Raw genomic sequence first — 20115 nt, 5'->3', positions numbered from 1 at the left:
TCTCTCTCTCTCTCTCAAAAATAAATAAACATTAAAAATTAAATATATATATGTATATTTCTGTTGTCTATCTTATACCATAATTTAGCCAAGTTTCTTCTGAATTGGAGTTAGAAAATCTTTTTGAATCTATTCTTGGTTGCTGTTGTGTAGAAATAGGTGGAGTTGACTTAATATTTTAAAACATTAATAAAGATGAATGAAATTATAATTATCTTCCACTCCTATTTCTCTTCCTCCCCAGTGTTATTAGAAAGTGGAATTTTTTTTCTTAATCTCTTTCATCTCCACTTTAGTACAGTTTTGGTAGCATTTTTGAACCTTGAGATGTTGGTCAGAAGTGTATTTAATTAAATTCTCACGTTGAAAGTAAGCAAAAAAATTAATGCTCTCAGTTCTTTATCTTCTTTTTCTAAGCTTTCAGGAGGCTTTGTGGATGCCACAGAATGGTGGTTCAAGGGGAATGATGCCCTGGGTTGGACTACAACAGAAATTTTCTCTTTTTCTGTATGTAAGGGCAAAAATAACCAAAAGGGGGAAAGGAAGTTTTTTGCTTAATGCAGTAATTCTTACCCTTTGAGTGACAATCTTATACTTCTAGTGGCAACGCAGGGAAATATTGAGCATCGAAGGCTCTCTGGTGTTAAGGGCAATCTGATGTTGAAAGACATCTCAGTACAATTGAGGTCAGGTCTTCCCCTTTCTTTTTTTTTTTTTTTTTTTTTTTTTTTTCAACGTTTATTTATTTTTGGGACAGAGAGAGACAGAGTATGAACGGGGGAGGGGCAGAGAGAGAGGGAGACACAGAATCGGAAACAGGCTCCAGGCTCTGAGCCATCAGCCCAGAGCCCGACGCGGGGCTCGAACTCACGGACCGCGAGATCGTGACCTGGCTGAAGTCGGACGCTTAACCGACTGTGCCACCCAGGCGCCCCAGGTCTTCCCCTTTCTTACTGAAGGAAATTTTTTCATGGTCTTCCTCCTTCCAAACTTTCTTTTTTCTCTCTCTCTCTGTCTCTTTCTCATCTTAGAAATAGACAAATGATTAAAGTAAATTTATTGTCCAGTAAAAAAAATTCATGGGTTGTTCTCACTATCCCATATTTAGTGAACGAAAACACATTGCTCTTGGATAATAAGAATCACATAACTAACAGTAGTGTCGATTTAATTGGAAATTGAGATTTAAAAATTAGGACCTCTGGAGCACCTGGGTGGCTTAGTTGGTTAAGCGTCTGACATCAGTTCAGGTCGTCATCTCATGGTTTATGAGTTCGAACCCCACATTGGGCTCTCTGCTGTCAGCAGAGGCTGCTTGGGATCCTCTGCACCCTTTTCTCTCTGCCCCTCCCCCATTCACGTGCTCATTCTCTGTCAAAAATAAACATTAAAAAAAATTTTTTTAATAAGAAATAAAAATCAGGACCTCTGAGAATCATAGTTTATAAATGGACAACCAAATACTTTATTATTTTTTTTAAAGAAGATGATAAAGTTATATAAAACATTTACGGGGTGCCCAAGTGGCTCAGTTGGTTAAGTTTCTGACTTGATTTCAGCTCAGGTCATGATTTCAGTTTGTGAGGTTGAGGCCCAAATGGGGTGCTGTGCTGACCTCACAGAGCCTGCTTGGGATTCTCTCTCTCCCTGTCTCTCTCTGCCCCTCCCCTGCTCATGTGCATGCTCTCCCTCTCTCTAAATAAATGAACTTTAAAAAAAAAAAAAAGCATTTATTTACATTTTAAAAGATTTTTACCCCTTACTTTTCAAAGGAGTATATGTGGATGCATGCCCATCCCACATACTTTCCCAGCTTATGGCTTCGGTGGCTATTAGTAACCCAATGGCAGAAAGCTGTTTTTATACCATTTTATTGGCAACCTTCACAGTTTCCTTCCTTGATGCTAAAGATAATTGTTGTGTTTGAGAGGCCCTAAGATCAACAGAAAGGAATTGTAGGACTATTTTTTATAGTATCTGTTGAAACCCATCCACCCTTTAAGGCTCAGTCTCTGTGTTTTGTTTTGTTGTAGTTTGTGTTTGGTCTTTTTTGACAGGACTTTCCTCAGAAGTCTAAGAATCCTTGGTTGTCTGTTCATACTTGAAAGTGAGAAACAAAAAGGCTGGTTGAATTTCTCAGCACTTAGGTGGGGATTCTGAGCACTGTGGGCTTCACTGTTGAGTGATCTTGTTTGGGTGGTTAATTAGTTGGAGAATATCTGATAAAGTAGCTTAAGATCTTTCCTCTTGGGCTGGTCTGATTGCCCGGAGAAAACCTTTCCAGTCTCCTTACTAAATGGCAAACAACATCCTGGGGACTGAGGGATAGAGGAAAAGAATTGAGACATGAGGGATTCACAGCATCCTGTCTGCGTTATTTCCTTACTTCCCTTGTTTTCAGTACATTAGCCTTTCTTTCAGCTAGTCCTGATATCCCCTGACCCAGACTCCTTTGCATTTTATCCTTTGCAGAGAATAAACGTCTGTTGCTGGGGCAGGGCAGAGGTGTATAGGGGTCTGGGTGCTTCTAAAACTGACTTTCAACCAAATTACCTTATTTTTAGCATTTGTCTGTACTCCTTCACCCAGAAATGCCCAGTACCACCAAATATAAGCCTTTTTAAGATTCTGTAGTATAAATCAAGGCTGAATCTTTGCTTTCTATATGTCTAGAAATATATAGAATATATGTATATTATAGATATATATGTGCTTATATATAGATACATATTTTTATTCTATATAAAATTATAGATATATGTATAGAATTATGTATATAACTAAATAAGTAGAATTATAGATATGTATAGAATATTTAGAATTATAGATACATAATCTACTTAGAAATCAGATTTTTCTGGTCCTAAATTCCTTATTAGTTCCTCTTTTTTTCCTAACATACTAATTTTTTTTAGATTTTATTTTAAGTAATCTCTACACCCAACATGGGGCTCGAACTTACAACCCTGAGATCAAGAGTCTCATGTTCTACCAACTGAGCCGGCCAAAGCACCCCCTTAACTTGTAAATTTTATGTCTGTTGTTTGCTTTCCTATTCTCTTCATCCTTATAGGTATACATCTTCTTTTCTAAAAACCCTATATTTTTATTATAATGGGGTTTCAGGAAAGTACTAGAGTACATGCCATGTGTCTTACGTACTTTATGAAAAGACCCATTGATTTAAATTCTTCCCTTTCTTTTAGGCTAAAGGTGAATTTTCCTTTATTCATATCTTGCTTATTCCTTTGATGGGATTTAGAGTTACCAGCATAGCTGTTTCATCCCATTACTAGATTATGAAGTATTTGAGTATAGATAGTGTATCTCATTCATCATGTTATATCTCCTTGCATAGCATCTTATTTATAGGAGGTGTCCATTAAAAATTGGTTAAATTGATTTTGGTTGCCTTGTGGCCTTTGCCTTGTTAGCATTCCAGTTTGTCCAGAGCCATTTTGAGGGGTTGCCCTGGGACCTCTATTGGTTGCCATAATTAATTGATCCACCATATTTTTTTACCCTATCTGTGGGATGAGGTGTGAGAGAGTGAACAGAGATAGGAAAGAAAAAGAGGAAACTATATGAGAGCTATACTATATCCATAGGTTAATTTGCATACCTATTTCATATCTCAGCAACATGTTTAGAAAGTTTAAAGTGAGGGGAGCTTGGGTGGCTCGGTCAGTTGAGTGTCAGACTTTGGCTCTGGTCATGATCTCACAGTTCGTGGGTTCGAGCCCCACATCGGGCTCTGTGCTGACAGCTCAGAGCCTAGAGCCTGTTTCAAATTCTGTACCTCCCTCTCTCTTGCCCTTCCCCCACTCTTGTTCTGTCTCTCAGAAATAAACTTTAAAAAAAATTTTTTTTTAAAGAAATTTTGAAGTGAGTGTTTTCTAAGTGTGTTCAGGAACAACACGTCAAAGGTGTGGTTCAGAGACTACAGACCCACTTAATTTAAACTATTTTAGTATTTTTACTACTTAAAGAATAAAATATGTTAAGAATCAAGGGTGCCTGGGTGACTCAGATGATTAAGCATCTGAATTGATTTTGGCTCAGGTCGGGATTTCACAGTTCAGTTGGGCATCTGACTTCGGCTCAGGTCATGATCTCTCGGTTAATGGGTTTGAGCCTTGTGTCAGGCTCTGTACTAACAACACGGAGCCTGCTTGGGATTCTCTCTCCCTCTCTCTGCCCCTCCCCTGCTCATGCTCGCTCCAAATAAATAAATAAATAAATAAATAAATAAATAAATAAAACTTAAAAATAAATTTTTTTTAATATGTTATGAATCAGACTCTACAACATTCTGAACACTATTTATTTGTAAGACCAAAGAAATCATATGATACAAAATAGCTTAACTTTTTCTCTTCTTTTTAAAATGAAAAGAGGTTTGTTCTGGGGCATCTGGGTGGCTCAGTTGGTTAAGCCTCCAACTTTAACTCGGGTCATGATCTCACAGTTCGTGAGTTCAAGCCCTGAGACGGGCTCTGTGCTGACAGCCTGGAGCCCACTTCCAGTTCTGTGTCTCCCTCTCTATCTGCCCCTTCACTGATCACACTCTGTCTCTCTCTCTCTCCAAAATAAATAAACATTAAAAAAATTTGTTTAAAGAAAAGAGGTTTGTGGGGCGCCTGGGTGGCGCAGTCGGTTAAGCGTCCGATTTCAGCCAGGTCACGATCTCGCGGTCCGGGAGTTCGAGCCCCGCGTCAGGCTCTGGGCTGATGGCTCAGAGCCTGGAGCCTGTTTCCGATTCTGTGTCTCCCTCTCTCTCTGCCCCTCCCCCGTTCATGCTCTGTCTCTCTCTGTCCGAAAAATAAATAAACGTTGGAAAAAAAAAAAAATTTAAAAAATAAAAAAAAATAAATAAATAAAAAAAAAAAGAAAAGAGGTTTGTTTTGCTCTTCAGAAAATAGATGTTTTCTCTTGTTATCTTGCCTGTGCTCTGTAAGATTTGTTGATTCTGGTCTAGGTTAATTTTTTGAGGTATATAGTTTTTATTTTTTATTATTAAGTTTTTTGTTCTAATTCCAGTATAGTTAACATACAGTGTTATATTAGTTTCAGGTGTACAATATAATAATTCAACAATTCTATACATTACTCTGTGCTCATCATGATAAGTGTACTCTTTAATCCCCATCACCTATTTCACCCATCCTCCCACCCACCTCCCCTCTGCTGACCATCAGTTTGTTCTCTAAGGTTAAGATTCCGTTTTTTGTCTCTCTCTTTTTTCCCTTTGTTTTCATAAATTCCACACTTGAGTGAAATCATATGGTATTTGTGCTTCTCTGACTTATTTCACTTAGCATTATACTCTCTAGCTCCGTCCATGTTACTGCAAATGACAAATTTCATTCCTGTTTATGACTGACTAATATTCCATTGTGTGTGTGTATATGTATGTATATATATATATGTGTGTGTATATATATATATATATATATATATATACATATATACATATACCACCCCCTCTTTATCCATTCATCTGTTGGTGGACACTGGGACTGCTGCCATAATTTGGGTATTGTAAAGAATGCTGCAGTAAACATAGGGGTGCATGTGTCCCTTTGAATTAGTGCTTTTATATGTTTTCAGTAACTGCCCAGTACTGCGAGTAATGGGTCATACAGTAGTCCTATTTTTACCTTTTTGAGGAACCTCCATACTGTCTCCCACAGTGGCTGCCTCAGTTTGCATTCCCACCAGTAGTGCATGAACGTTTCTTTTTCTCTATATCCTTGCCAACATTTGTTGTTTCTTGTGGTTTTTTTTTAGTCATTCTGACAGATGTGAAGTGATATCTCATTGTAATTCTGATTTACGTTTCCGTGATGATGAGTAATGTTGAGCATCTTTTCATGTGTCTGTTGGCCATCTATACGTCTTCTTTGGAGAAATGTCTCTTCATGTCTTCTGCCCATTTAATTGGATTATTTGTTTTTTTGGTGTTGAGTCTTATATGTTCTTTATAGATTTTGGATGCTAACCCTTTATCAGATATGTCATTTGCAAATATCGTTTCCCATTCAGGAGTTTGTCATTTAGTTTTGTTGATTGTTTCCTTTGCTATACAGAAGCTTTTCATTTTGATATAGTCCCAATAGTTTATTTTTGCTTTTGTTTCCCTTGCCTTGGGAGATCTATCTAGAAAGATGTTGCTATAGCCAGTGGCAGAGAAATTATTACCTGTACTCTCTTCTAGGATTTTTATGGTTTCGGGTCTCACCTTTAGGTCTTTACTCCATTTTGAGTTTATTTCTGCATATGGTGTAAGAAAGGGGTTCAGTTTCATACTTTTGCATGTAGCTGTACAGTTTTCCCAACACCATTTGTTAAAGACACTGTCTTTTTCTTGTTGCATATTCTTGCCTCTTTTGTCAAAGATTAATTGACCACATAGTTGTGGATTTATTTCTGGGTTTTCTATTCTGTTCATTGATTTAGGTGTCTATATTTGTGCCAGAACCATACTGTTTTTTTTTTTTTAATTTTTTTTTTCAACGTTTTTAATTTATTTTTGGGACAGAGAGAGACAGAGCATGAACGGGGGAGGGGCAGAGAGAGAGGGAGACACAGAATCGGAAACAGGCTCCAGGCTCCGAGCCATCCGCCCAGAGCCTGACGCGGGGCTCGAACTCCCGGACCGCGAGATCGTGACCTGGCTAAAGTCAGAGGCTTAACCGACTGCGCCACCCAGGCGCCCCCAGAACCATACTGTTTTGATCACTCCAACTTTGTAATACAACTTGAAGTCTAGAATTGTGTTATCTCCAGTTTTGTTTTTCTTTTTCAAGTTGCTTTGGCCATTTAGGATCCTTTGTGATTCGATACAAAATTTAGGATTGTTTGTTCTAGTTCTGTGAAAATTGCTGTTGGTGTTTTGATAGGGATTCCATTAAGTCTTGTTTTGAGTAGTATAGATATTTTAACAATATTTGTTCTTCCAGCCCATGAACATGAAATGTCTTTCCATTTCTTTGTGTCATCTTGAATTTCTTTCATCAGTGTTTGTTTTCAAAGTACAGGTCTTTAACCTCCTTGAATAAATTTATTCCTAGGTATTCTGTTGTTTGGGGTATGAGGCATATAGTTAAAAAAAATTTTTTTTTTAATTTTTTTTTAGTGTTGATTTATTTTTGTGAGAGAGAAACAGAGTGCAAGCAGGGGAGGAGCAGAGAAGGGGGAGACACAGAATCTGAAGCAGGCTTCAGACTCTGAGCTGTCAGCACAGAACCTGAGCCAAAGTCGGACACCCAACTGACTGAGCCACCCAGGTGCCCCTAGGCGTATAGTTTTTAAATAAATTATCTTGTTAGCTTTTTTAGATAAATAATATATCAAGTAAATTTTAGATGAAAAGTTAGACAAAGCCAATAAGCATATTAACATTTTACAATGTATCAATTACTTTTATTGTTTTTATATGATCCCATTTGATTCTGTGAATCATAGTAGATATATTCCAATTTATTTATGAGGATACTGACTGCCTAAGTATACAAACTCCATTGATGATGGAGCCAGAATTTGACCCTAGGGCCTTTGACTCCTAACAATTAATGATATAATCATAGTGAGAAAAAGCTCTGAACTGGAGATTAAAAGACTATAATTATATGAATAAATTTTATATATGTATATATGTATAAATAAATCCATCTGAAACAAATTTTCACAAGTTTATGGTTTTCATTAGATATCAAGTATCGGGGCGCCTGGGTGGCGCAGTCGGTTAAGCGTCCGACTTCAGCCAGGTCACGATCTCACGATCTCGCGGTCCGTGAGTTCGAGCCCCGCGTCGGGCTCTGGGCTGATGGCTCAGAGCCTGGAGCCTGTTTCCGATTCTGTGTCTCCCTCTCTCTCTGCCCCTCCCCCGTTCATGCTCTGTCTCTGTCCCAAAAATAAATAAACGTTGAAAAAAAAAAAAAAAATATCAAGTATCTCCCCTAGACAGTACTATTAAATATACTGTTCTTTCTCCCATTTTAAGTAGGTTAACTTCTCATATTGCCTCAACAACATCATTGAACCAATAAATATTTCTTCTTTGGTTATATGATACGGTATCTTTGTTTTCTTAAATGAACTCATTCTTCTTTAGGTGCTTCATGCAGACATCTGTACCCAAGGTTCACTTCTGCAAAATGCTGATGTTATTATAATGAATAACGTCTTCGAATATTTTCTTGATGAGGCAGAACAAGCCAGGTATGTTATTTATTCAAGCAAGAATCTGTTAAACTATATTCAGCAAAGTATGAAAAGGGGTTAGTGGGGCGCTTGGCTGGCTCAGTCAGTCAGGCAACTCTTAATGTTTGGGTTATGAGTTCAAGCCCTACACTGGGTGTAGAGATTACTTAAATAAATGCATATTTTTTAAAAAAAATAAAGGATTGATAAAGTAGAAATACTTTCATATTAAACTATTTTTTAAAACAACCTCAACAAGATTTATATTAACAAGGAAATGAATTATGTATAAAATAAAAATAAACTTTGATTGTCTAACTTTGTAGAATATCACATCTAATTTGCAGGGGGGAGGGTATATATAAAATTATATCATGACTCAAGCACCTGCTTAGCAATCACGGATGCAATAAAATATCTATTCCCAGTGGGCGTTTATACTTACTCTTTTCTGTTTTATTTTCTTTGAAAAAACATCTCATGTGCTATTCTATCACAAAATGATGGGAATTAATTTTTGTGAATATAAAGCAAGATATAAGAATATTCACCAAAATAGTGCTTAATTATCAAACTAAAAATATTTTTAAGGTGGTAATAGTTGGTTCCTAGTTGGTTCCACTCTTCAGGTAATGGAAAAATCAGCAAATCTGTTACCACTTTTTTTACTTCTCTGCCACAGTTTGATGTTTTTTGATCCATCAGGACCAGTAGGTTCCTCTAATTGGAAAATTCCTATGGTCCATAGTCTGAGACACTGATTTTTCTGGCTAGTTAGGATTGCTGGCTTTTTATTTATCATAATGGCATATGTGTACTCTAGATGCAGGAAAGCTCCTTTCCATATGTATGAAAGGGAATTACACAAATGTTTGGATTAGTATATCAATAAGGTTTCTACTGCAGAGAAATAAAAAGGCATATAGTTACAGACCATAAATAGTTATTACTAAGTGGACTCTCAAATGGCTAAACCTCTTCATCCTGCCACCCTTTTACCTTTTACCTTCACCTTGCCCCCAACTTTCTCCCTCCCTCTCTCTCTCTCTCTCTCTCTCTCTCTCTCTCACACACACACACACACACACACACACACACACACACAAATACATATATCCAGAGGGTTGATGGGGGGTGGGAGGGAGGGGAAAATGGGTGACGGGCATTGAGGAGGGCACCTGTTGGGATGAGCACTGGGAGCACTGGGTGTTGTATAGAAACCAATTTGACAATAAATTTCATATTAAAAAATATATACATATATCCATACCCATTACTAGTAGGTTAAGGTCACTATGAAATTAACAATTTAAATATTTTAAAAAGAAACTAGTTCAGGGGCGCCTGGGTGGCTCAATGATTAAGCATCCTACTCTTGATTTCAGCTCAGGTTATGATCTCATGGTTCGTGGGATCGTCAGGCTCCGTGCCAGTTGTGGAGCCTGCTTGGGATTCTCTCTCTCCCTCTCTATCTGCCCCTCCCCTGTTCACATTCTCCTCTTCCAAAATAAATAAGTAAACATTAAAAAAAGAAAGAAAGAAACTAGTTCAACAGAAAGCTAATCATACAGTCAGAGCTCAGCCACAATGAGTGACAATTTTTGGTCACAGGCTAAAGACCAGAAACACAACATGAGCAAAGTTGTTTTAATAATGGTGCTTTCTTTAAACTTAATTTCCAGTGGACAAAGTATGATTAGCTCTTTACCTTTTTAAGTTAATGACCAGTAGCCAAAACAGTACATAATTGTTGGAGAATGAAATATTAACCAGGTTTATGTTGTACAAGAAGTTAAAAGAGAAAAACACCTTAAAATCTTTGGAGATTCATTGTAGAAAGATTTAGACTACTGAAGACTGGTGAAAGCTACTGGTGAACTTGATATTGGAAATACTGCTGAATGTTTGGGCTGTTTTAAAAGCTTTCTTGGTACATTCAGTCACAAACTCTCATTGTTCAGTGAATAGGTTTTGGCCACATATGTTGGTTCAGTCATTTCTCCTAAATTAGTCTAGTGCAATGAAGTCTAAATATATGCAAGTTATAGTCATGAATGACAGTATATAAGAGAGTGTTTAGAACACATAGTAAAGTATTCTGACATTGGAATCATTCTGAAGAAACTGATCATTTAGCTGTATTAATTCTGTATTGTACTAAGTGAAAAGGAACAGATGGCATTACATACAGCCTCCAAAGACTTGTAGTCTTAATTAGAATCTGGGACAAGTGGGGCGCCTGGGTGGCTCAGTCAGTTAGGCGGCCGACTTCGGCTCAGGTCATGATCTTGCGGTCCGTGAGTTCTAGCCCCACATCAGGCTCTGTGCTGACAGCTCAGAGCCTGGAGCTTGCTTCGTATTCTGTGTCTCCCTCTCTCTGACCCTCCCCTGTTCATGCTCTGTCTCTCCCTGTCTCAAAAATAAATAAACGTTAAAAAAAAAATTTAAAAAAAAAAAAAAAAAAAGAATCTGGGACAAGTGGGATGATATTGCTATAGGAGTTAGTATATAAGAGAAAACAGAAATATATCATAATAATAGAAAATGTATACTCAGGAAAGTCTGAGTCTTCAGAATAAGTTAGATCTCATTGCAGGGTAACACCCCAGATTTGTAGAGTAATTGTTAGTTTCAAAGGTGCCTCAATGCATTTTTTTGTTAGGTAAAACAGATACAACTCCTACAGTGACAGCTTACCAGTATTTTGAGAGCCATGACCAACCATGCCAATTTACTCAGCTTCTTCATTCTTATTAAATAAACTTGTAAAATACATCATTTTTAAGGCACCACATCAAAACAATAGCTCTAACCCAAGCACAGGGACTGTTATCAAGCACTGCTACATGATTTTAGATCTAGCCTAAGAAAAAAGAACATTTGTATCATTTTGCCTAATAAACTCCAGAATACTAAACCTAATAAATTGTTGTAACTAAAATAAATACAAATGACACTGCTGCCCATCCGTGCTTTGCTAACCATCGCTCCCCAGTAGCGGGGTGCACTGTCGAGACTCGTGTACATGAGAATCCAGTTCATGTCTGCATTAAAGTGAGTCAGAACTGCTCAGGTGTTGCCCTCTGGCACATACATATGTACATGGTATTTCGTCGTGCTTTCAACCAGGCTGGCCCCACTAAACCATATTGTCCAGAAGTCTTTCCATTAAATATTTTTGACAACCAAATAAAGTATGATTTCACTCTTGATGTTATTTTTAAAAATGTAATCTACATATTCTGCTTTATTGTTAGCTTTTTCTTGGTTTCTGGCTTCTGTGGCCTTTCTCTACGTCCCTTCTCCCCTCTCTGCCTCTCCCCAGCCCTTTTCCATCCGCAGATCCAGTTTTGACACACTTCATCAAGAGTTTAAGGGGCGTTAACTGCTGATCCACCTTTACCTTGTGTATTGGTCCTGAGAACTGAGTTTTTGCCTTACAGTACCTGGTAGTAACACAAATCCCCATCTTGCTAAATCTCTTCAATACTGAACTGAAAAATTTCCCAATTTCTAATTTGCTGCTATAATCCTGTTTCCTGCAGGCAAACACTTTTGCCCGCCTGGATTTCTAGGTATTGCTTATGCTGCATTTTCTCTTGTCATTTTCTTTTTTTTTTTATGTGTTCAGTATCTGGTAAAACCTAAAATATAAGTTTTTAATATGTTGCAGAGCCTGGGAATATATCAGCCATAATGTAAGGAAACAAGGATCCTTATTAGTAACAGTACCAAGCCTTGAAGATTCTCTCTCAAGTCTTCAGGTATGTAAGCCTCTTTCCCAGCATTTTTATTGTCAAAACTTTTCTTCTACTTTTTTCTTTTTTTTTTTTTTTAAACATTTTTATTTATTTTAGAGAGACAGAGCATGAGCAGGGGAGGGGCAAAAAGAGAGGGAGACACAGAATCCGATCCAGGCTCTGAGCTGTCAGCACAGAGCCTAACTCAGGGCTCAGACCCATGAACTCGTGACCTGAGCTGAAGTTGTCCGCTTAACCGACTGAGCCACCCAGGTGCCCCTCTTCTACTTTTTTCTGGTAGCTATTACAATATTCTGGAAATGCTTTTTCTGGATATAGTGACATATGATTGAAAGAATGCAAAAGCCTATGGCTTAAGAACTGGTTTGTAGTTTTTTCATTGACCTCAAGAGCTCAGAAATTATAATTCTTATCTTGGTATTGATTCCTTTGCTTCTCCACCTGGTTTTTCCAACTGGGGGGTTACAGTTTTAGGTTAACAAATGCTCTTAAATGTTTGTAAGAAGCTTAGAACACCCACATCATAACATTTCCCTTAGAACAAAAGGAACAGAGTTGTTCAAGGCTTCTAGAATAAGATATGTAGATTGGAGGTCCATGTACTCTGTGTAGTTTGGAATCTTATGCAGTCCACTTCTTTGTTCCTCAGATTGTCCGTATAAAATAAGCCCAGAGCACCTGAGTGGCTCAGTAGGTTGAACATACAACTTTGGCTAAAGTCGTGATCTCCTCATGGATTTGAGTCCCATGTCTGGCTTTGTGTTGACAGGGTGGAGGCTGCTCTGGATTCTCTGTCTACCTCTCTCTCTGCCCCTCTCCAACAGGCTTTCTCTCTCTTTCTCAAAAATAAACATTTTTTTGAAAAGGACAGATTTTTAAAAATAAAATAAATAAGGCCCATACTTACTAAGTTTCAACCCAATAAATTGACCTTTATATAAAGATTCATTAGTATTTATAAAGTTCTTAGAGACCCCCAGATGAAAGATACTGTTGTATTTCTCAATAATGGAGTGCTATAGTTTTTTTTCGTAGCGCTTTCCTTACCTATAAGCACTGCCAAATTTAAGTATCTATTTCTTTCTTAAAAAAAGACTAAACAATCATCAATAATACTGTAAGAACTTTTTGTTAATCATCTAAATTACAAAAGTAATTCATGTTTGCCATAAAAAGGGAAATAATCCTGAGATATATTAAAAAAAGATGTTAATCTCCCCATTCCCTCCATTTAATTCTTTTCCGGAGAGACCCATCTCATGAGTGGTATAATCCTACCATACTTTTCCATACTTATAAAAATGTGTCTTTTAAATATATGGTCTCCAATTTATTATTTCTATATAGATTTGAAGTAACTTGGTGAATTTTCACTTAACAAAATAGTAATTTTCACGCTAAATATGTAAATCTGTCTAGATAACCACTGGAAATTATTACTTAAGAATACATAAGTATTCATACATAAATTTATACATAAATTTTTTAATAACTTCATTGCTTTCTTGTTTAATGAATCTTCTTTAACCAGATATATTCATTGGTGTCTCTAGAATTTCTGTGCCATGGAGACTCAAGTTTACAATGCAGAGGAAGGTGGAGGGAGCAGATAAAAGTTATGGGGGGGGGGGAGTAGATTAGTCCTTCTCATGCAGTCCCTTAGCACCATCACTGTGTATGTATGAATAGTTTTTTCTGTTCTCTGTGTATTCTCATTGTTCTAGTCTTTTATTGTTTAAACCTAATAATAATTATTAAACTAGTTACATTAAAACAATTATTCTGCATTTTCTTTTTTCTTTCAAGTTCCAAAATCATAGTAAATTAAATCCTGAATCCGCAGACCTGCCATGTAGTACAGCAAAGAATTGTTCATATGAGGGGCACCTGGGTGGCTCAGTCAGTTGAGTGTCTGGCTCTTGGTTTTGGATCAGGTCATGATCTCAGGTTTCATGAATTCGAGCCCTGCGTCAGTCTCTGTGCTGGCAGCACAGAGCCTGCTTGGGATTCTCTCTGTCTCCCTCTGTGCCCCTCCCCCACTTGCGCTGTCTGTGTCTCTCTCAAAATAAATAAATAAACTTTAAAAATATTGTTCATATAACACTGTGTAAACTTAGTCCTGCTCATTGTAAAAAAAAATCTCTTGTATTCAGTTACTTAGTTCATCATGATTTCTTGAGTTCCAGAGAACAGGATCATTCTGCAGTTTACATGTGTTTTTATAATCTTTCTCTTCCAGATTAATATACAGTTATCTCCCTGGGTTGAAGAGGTACCATTGAACTACGATGTATACCCAGAAAAGCATATTGACAGAGAAGCTCTTGAACAAATTCATTTGTATAAGATTCTGTGACATTAAAATAGTCCTATCTCAGTGTAATGTTTTGTGGTGTATATTACAAATTAATTTTTTAAAAATCTCCCCAATACCCTAACATATGTTCCTGTATTTTCCTTTCTAGTCTTTGTATATATGTTTACATATTTGTAAATAGTTGTATGGGTATATATAAATATACATAGTTGTGTATAGACACATAGTTGTGTCTCTATACAACTTTGATTTCTGTGATAGTTTAATTAAATATCGGAATATTTTTGGTTTTCCCATTTCTTTTATCTTGTTTAAAACATAAATATAGGGGCATCTGGGTTGCTCAGTTGCTTAAATGTCCGACTCTTGATATCAGCTCAGGTCATGATCTGAGGGTCGTGAGATGGAGCCCAACGTTGGGCTCCATGCTGAGGGTGGAGCCTGCTTGGGATTCATTCTCCCTCCCTCTCTCTCTGCCTCCCTCCCTCCCTCCCTTTGCCCCTCTCCCCCTCTTTCTCTCTCTCTCTCTCAAATAAATAAACAAACAAACCACATAAATATGTCTTTCTTTAGTCACTAACTCTGCATATCAATCCAGATAGGACAAAAAAGATCAGAAGGTGTTTTTATCACAAAAGAAGGGTAGAGGGGCGCCTGGGTGACGCAGTTGGTTAAGCGTCCGACTTCAGCCAGGTCACGATCTCGCGGTCCCTGAGTTCGAGCCCCGCGTCAGGCTCTGGGCTGATGGCTCAGAGCCTGGAGCCTGTTTCCGATTCTGTGTCTCCCTCTCTCTCTGCCCCTCGCCCGTTCATGCTCTGTCTCTCTCTGTCCCAAAAATAAATAAACGTTGAAAAAAAAAAATTTAAAAAAAAAAAGGGTAGAGGGGAAGAAGGTAGGTTACATTCGATCCCATTTATTAGATCTCTATTCTGTAAGATTCCTTGTATACAGCTTTATGTGAAAAGGCTAGCACAAGGACTAAAATAAAAAATAATTAAGATACTTATAGCTGTTATTTGTATGACTGTTTTATACATAATTAAATGTATCGGTTTACTGTAATAGCATATATTTAGGCACTTAAATTTCAAACACAACAAACAATACTAATGTAGCAAATACATAAGATACAAATAGTAATCACACATGAAAAAATAAGTTTATTAGTAACAGTGCATAATTACAGAATGTTTATTGAATTTCACTTGATTGTGTACCTATTCTTTTTAATAGGTTTTTTTTTTTTAATATTTATTTATTTTAGAGAGAGAGACAGAGTATGAGCAGGAGAGGGGCAGAGAGAGAGAGACACAGAATCTCAAGCAGGTTCCAGGCTCTGTGCTGTCAGCACAGAGCCCACCACAGGGCTCAAACCCACGAACCACAAGATCATGACCTGAGCTAAAGTCAGACACTTAACCAACTGAGCCACCCAAGCATACCAATTAGGCACCTTTTCTTAAGAAACTATATTTCTGGGGCACCTGGGTGGCTCAGTCAGTTAAGCATCTGACTCTTGATCTCAGCTCAGGTTACAGTCTTACAATTCTGGGATTGAGCCCCACGTCAGGCTCTGTGCTGGAGCCTGCTTGGAGTTCCCTCTCTGCCCCTCCCCTACTCACACACTCAATCACTCTGGAAGGAAGGAAGGAAGGAAGGAAGGAAGGAAGGAAGGAAGGAAGGAAGGAAGGAGAAAGAAACTGTATTTTCTAAACTCTGAATTTGCTTGCTCTGGCCCTGGGTATATGCCAGAACTCCCATTCTAGAGTGCACTTGGCAGGACAAGAGAGATAACATTAGCAACACATGAAGGGACAAGTCTATTTGTAAATCATTCAGCCCCTAAGGTCTAAAATAAAAATAAATATTCAGCTATCATTAGTAGAATATATTCAAGAGCATAGAATATCAGTGGTTTCCATAGATACATGCATAAAGTTACAGAAAAAATTGACAATTATTTTTTTAAGTTTATTTTTTTTAGTAATCTCTGCACCCAATGTGGGGCTTGAACTCATGACCCCAAGATCAAGAGTTGCCCTACCGATTGAACCAGCCAGATGTCCCAACCATTGTTTAAATACTGTTGTCACTGCAATGATTTTAGTTATGTTAAACTATATATAAACTATTTTAGTTGTGTTAAACTATGGATCTTTAGTTGATGGAATGGAAAAGAAGGTATAAAAATGTATAAAATACAAAATACTAGAAATTATTCTATGTAATATTTATGCCATTAATACAGTTTTTAGTAAATGAGGCAAATATTAGAACTATAGGATATTGAGGAGACATTCTTACACCAGTATTAAAATTCTGTGTGTAAAATTCTTTAATATAGATTTTTATGTATAGACTTTGAAATGTCTGTATGTTTGTCTAGATGTCTCTAGACATATACTGTCATTAAAAAGGCTAGTTTCTCACTTGGGGAAAATTTTTCATCTATGGAATTTTACGCTCCAGTTTGTTACTCCTTGTGTGTCTCACAAGGTTCAGGGGAAAAAGGGTGGTGGAGCTAAGATATTTCTGTATTTCAGCAACCAAATGAAAAAAATCACAAAACATTTTTTCATATTACTAGTGATCAGACTACTAAAAACATTAAGATTACAGTAAATGTCTGAATTATTTAACTCTTTACCTCCTAAAATATGTGACCAATTTGATGAAAGAGTTAAACTGGATAGAAAACAAAATTGTTTTTAGAACTTTTTTCTAAAAAGTTTAGATATAAGGTAAGGACAGATGTTCCTAGTAAAGGGAACAGCATGTGCAGAGGCATAAAGGAGAGTATTTCAGTATGACTAGACCCCAGGGTAGGAAGGATTACATGAGGGCCATGAAATAGATGGATGCCAGACCAGGAAGGGCATGGTATACCAAGCAAAGGAGATCACATTTTATTCTGAGTCAGGGTGAGCCATTACAAGATTTTAAGCAGAGAAAAAAAAAAAAGATTTTAAGCAGCATATTGATATGGTCAGAATAAAATTATAGAAGCCACTATGGTGGTCCAGTGAACTGAGTAGGAATGAGCTAAGACATTGTCTCCAAGGATATACAGAAAAGAGTCAAGAGGTATTTAGGAGGTCTCAGCTCTTTGTTAGGGAGTACATAAATCCAGAATTGAAGAGGGTTTAAAAATTACATTTATGAAGATACATAAGAAAATGTGGCATTACAGCAAGTTTATTAGGTCAAAAGATAATAGCAAGAAATCTACTGAATGCAACCTTATACTATCAGCATAAAAATAGTTAAATACTAAGTATTTTGGCAAAAATGCTCGGAGGCAAAAATTATGACAATAGCTTAAAAAGGGACCTGCCAACACACACACACACACACACACACACACACACACACACACACACACACACACACCACACACACACCACACACAAAACAAGGATATTAATTAGCATTAAAGAGAAGGATTTGGGTGGGGCATAAAGTTCCAAACATTTTTCATGTAAATAAATGAAGAATCTAGCTGAGGGGGGAAAAAAAAACAAAACCTAAAGGTTTCCCTGGGGACATGCTAGCATAGTAAAAGATTTCTCCTTTTCAGAACTCGTTTCTGAGAAACAATATTAACTAAACCAGCCTTGTTTGGCAGCTGTAAATTCCCTAGACTTGTCCAGATGCCTAAAGCAACCCAACCACTTTAGGCTGTAGTTTACCTACTTGTAAATTAAGTTAATTAATGTTTTTGGACCATGAGTTTCACAGGAGTATTATGTACATTATCTGAATCATAACTACCTTGAGATACACACATGGAAGAGCACATAAATAGAATACAAATTGAAATTGATTTTAGTCTCTCTAAAGACATGCCCCAAGAAAACTGATAGATATAATAATCATAATTGTATCAAGGATTCTTGTTTCCAAGAGCTTTCAAATTCAAGTTCATTTTGCCAGCAATGATGATCATTGGTTGTTACATTCTCCAAATCTTCTTGTTTTCTTAAATTTCTACTTTCTTTAAGGAAGATAAGGAAAAGAAAAATGTGCCCAAGGTAACCTAGGAATAAATTGAATATGGATTAATGAAAATATAATCCTGTAGGCTAAGAAGAAAAAAAATGTATGAAAAATCTGAATCTAATGGCAGAAAAAGATCACAGGCTATGAAATCAGTTCTTAAACAGGCTCTGTTAAAGCACATCCGTACCGACCTAAATCAAAGACAGACTTCTAAGGGGGCCTAGGTGGCTCAGTCAGTTAAGCATCCGACTTCAGCTTAGGTCATGATCTCCCGGTTAGTGGGTTCAAGCCCTGAATCTGGCTCTGTGCTGACGTTCAACCTGGAGCCTGCTTCAGATACTGTGTCTCCAGCTCTCTCTGCCCTCTCCCCTGCTCATGTTTCTCTCTCCCTCTCTCTCTTCTCTCAAAAACAAAGAAACATTAAATCTTTAAAAGACACACTTCTAGATCAGGAAGTAATATATATTTAAATGCTGAGCCATCAAGAAAGATTTTCAGGTAAAAAAAAAACAAAAACAAAAAACACCCTAAATTCATCGATACAGATTTTGTACTTGATGCATTACTGAGCCTGACAACCCAATGAAGTGGGAGCTCTTAATCCTATTTAACAGATGAGTAAACTGAGTTTTAGTGAAGGTAAGAAACTTTCCAAAAGTTGTACAGCTGGTAAATGGCACAGCCAGGATTTAATTCTATTTTCTATCTAAACTCCAAAGCCTATGCTCTTTTGTTATGCTGCCTCTCTCTTAAATTTCATAGTCTAATATTAACCACTAAATTAACAGATTATTATGGAGAGAAGAAACTTCTTATTTTGCCTTTGGATTCCTCATCAATGTGAGAATTGCTTTAGTAATTATCAAATGTGTGGGTTGCAACTGTGATTTTTTTTTTAAGTTTAAATTGCAGCTAGTTCATATACAGTATAACAGTAGTTGCAGATATGTATAATATAGTGATTCCACACTTCATATGACAGCCAGCACTCATCACTACAAGTGCTCTCCATAATCCCCATCACCCATTTTCCCCTCCCCCACCCCGCTACAGGTGTGATTTATAAATCTGGTGGATGCTTAAACCAAGAGGAAAAGTGACAACTAGGTCATAGATCACATTTGGCTTTTGTATGAAAGAGAGGTACAACAGGGCTTTAATATTATAATTGATACTGATTAATACTATGATTATAACATCCTAGATGTAAATTATTAATGTTTTATTATTAATATTATTTTTATATTTTATTAATATAATTATATATTATAATTTTATATTTTTATTAATATAAAATTATTAATGTTTTTACATTGAAAGTTACCTATATAAAAAGTAGGTTCAATTTCTTCCTTTTTGTCCACTTACTAAATTATTCATACATTGTAAAATAATACCTGAACTTTTCAAAAGCAACTGAAGACAAAACATGCCAAGATTTTGGTTCACAGGCAGAAAGGGTAACGAGTTCAGACTATAGATAATTTACCTAAAACAATGACTCAGGTTTTGGATTCCAGCTTTATTTTTTCCTTGCCAAACAAACATTATTATTATTTAGGTCAGACTGCAAGGTGCAAATAAGAAGAGCCATTCTTTCTGTTGGAAGATGAAGAATTTGGAGAAGCACAGATTTTTAGTTAGAAGTTACCTTAGGATAAACCAGTTCAAATCCATTTTCTTAGAGAAAGAAAATTATATCTGGAACTTCTTTGCCAAGTGGGAAAAAGCAACTTCCTTAAAATAGATCTGCATTTTGGTGGTAACATGGGACCCACAATTTATGGGGTAAAATGAAGCTTGCAAAGTATTTTACGTTGGTATTGAGAAATT

The 20115-nt window shown here is 36.8% G+C and overlaps 1 protein-coding gene across 1 annotated transcript in view; it reads left to right on the top strand.

Moving 5' to 3' along the window:
• Positions 1 to 14425, top strand: part of LOC124508904 (uncharacterized) — a 43262-nt gene extending 28837 nt beyond the window's left edge. The window contains exons 6-8 of the mRNA XM_047075600.1: positions 8117 to 8223; positions 11879 to 11969; positions 14206 to 14425. Coding sequence (XP_046931556.1) covers positions 8117 to 8223; positions 11879 to 11969; positions 14206 to 14322 — 315 coding nt within the window. The 3' untranslated portion in view covers positions 14323 to 14425. The remainder of the gene's footprint in view (positions 1 to 8116; positions 8224 to 11878; positions 11970 to 14205) is intronic.
• The last annotated feature ends 5690 nt before the right edge of the window (positions 14426 to 20115 follow it).

The sequence above is a fragment of the Lynx rufus genome, unplaced genomic scaffold, assembly GCF_022079265.1.
Source record: "Lynx rufus isolate CCGP_SWC_20201006 ecotype Redwood Valley unplaced genomic scaffold, mLynRuf1.p SCAF_13, whole genome shotgun sequence".
NCBI classification, from domain to species: domain Eukaryota; kingdom Metazoa; phylum Chordata; class Mammalia; order Carnivora; family Felidae; genus Lynx; species Lynx rufus.
Note: the sequence above shows the minus strand (reverse complement) of the source record. Positions and strands in the feature narration are given on the sequence as shown.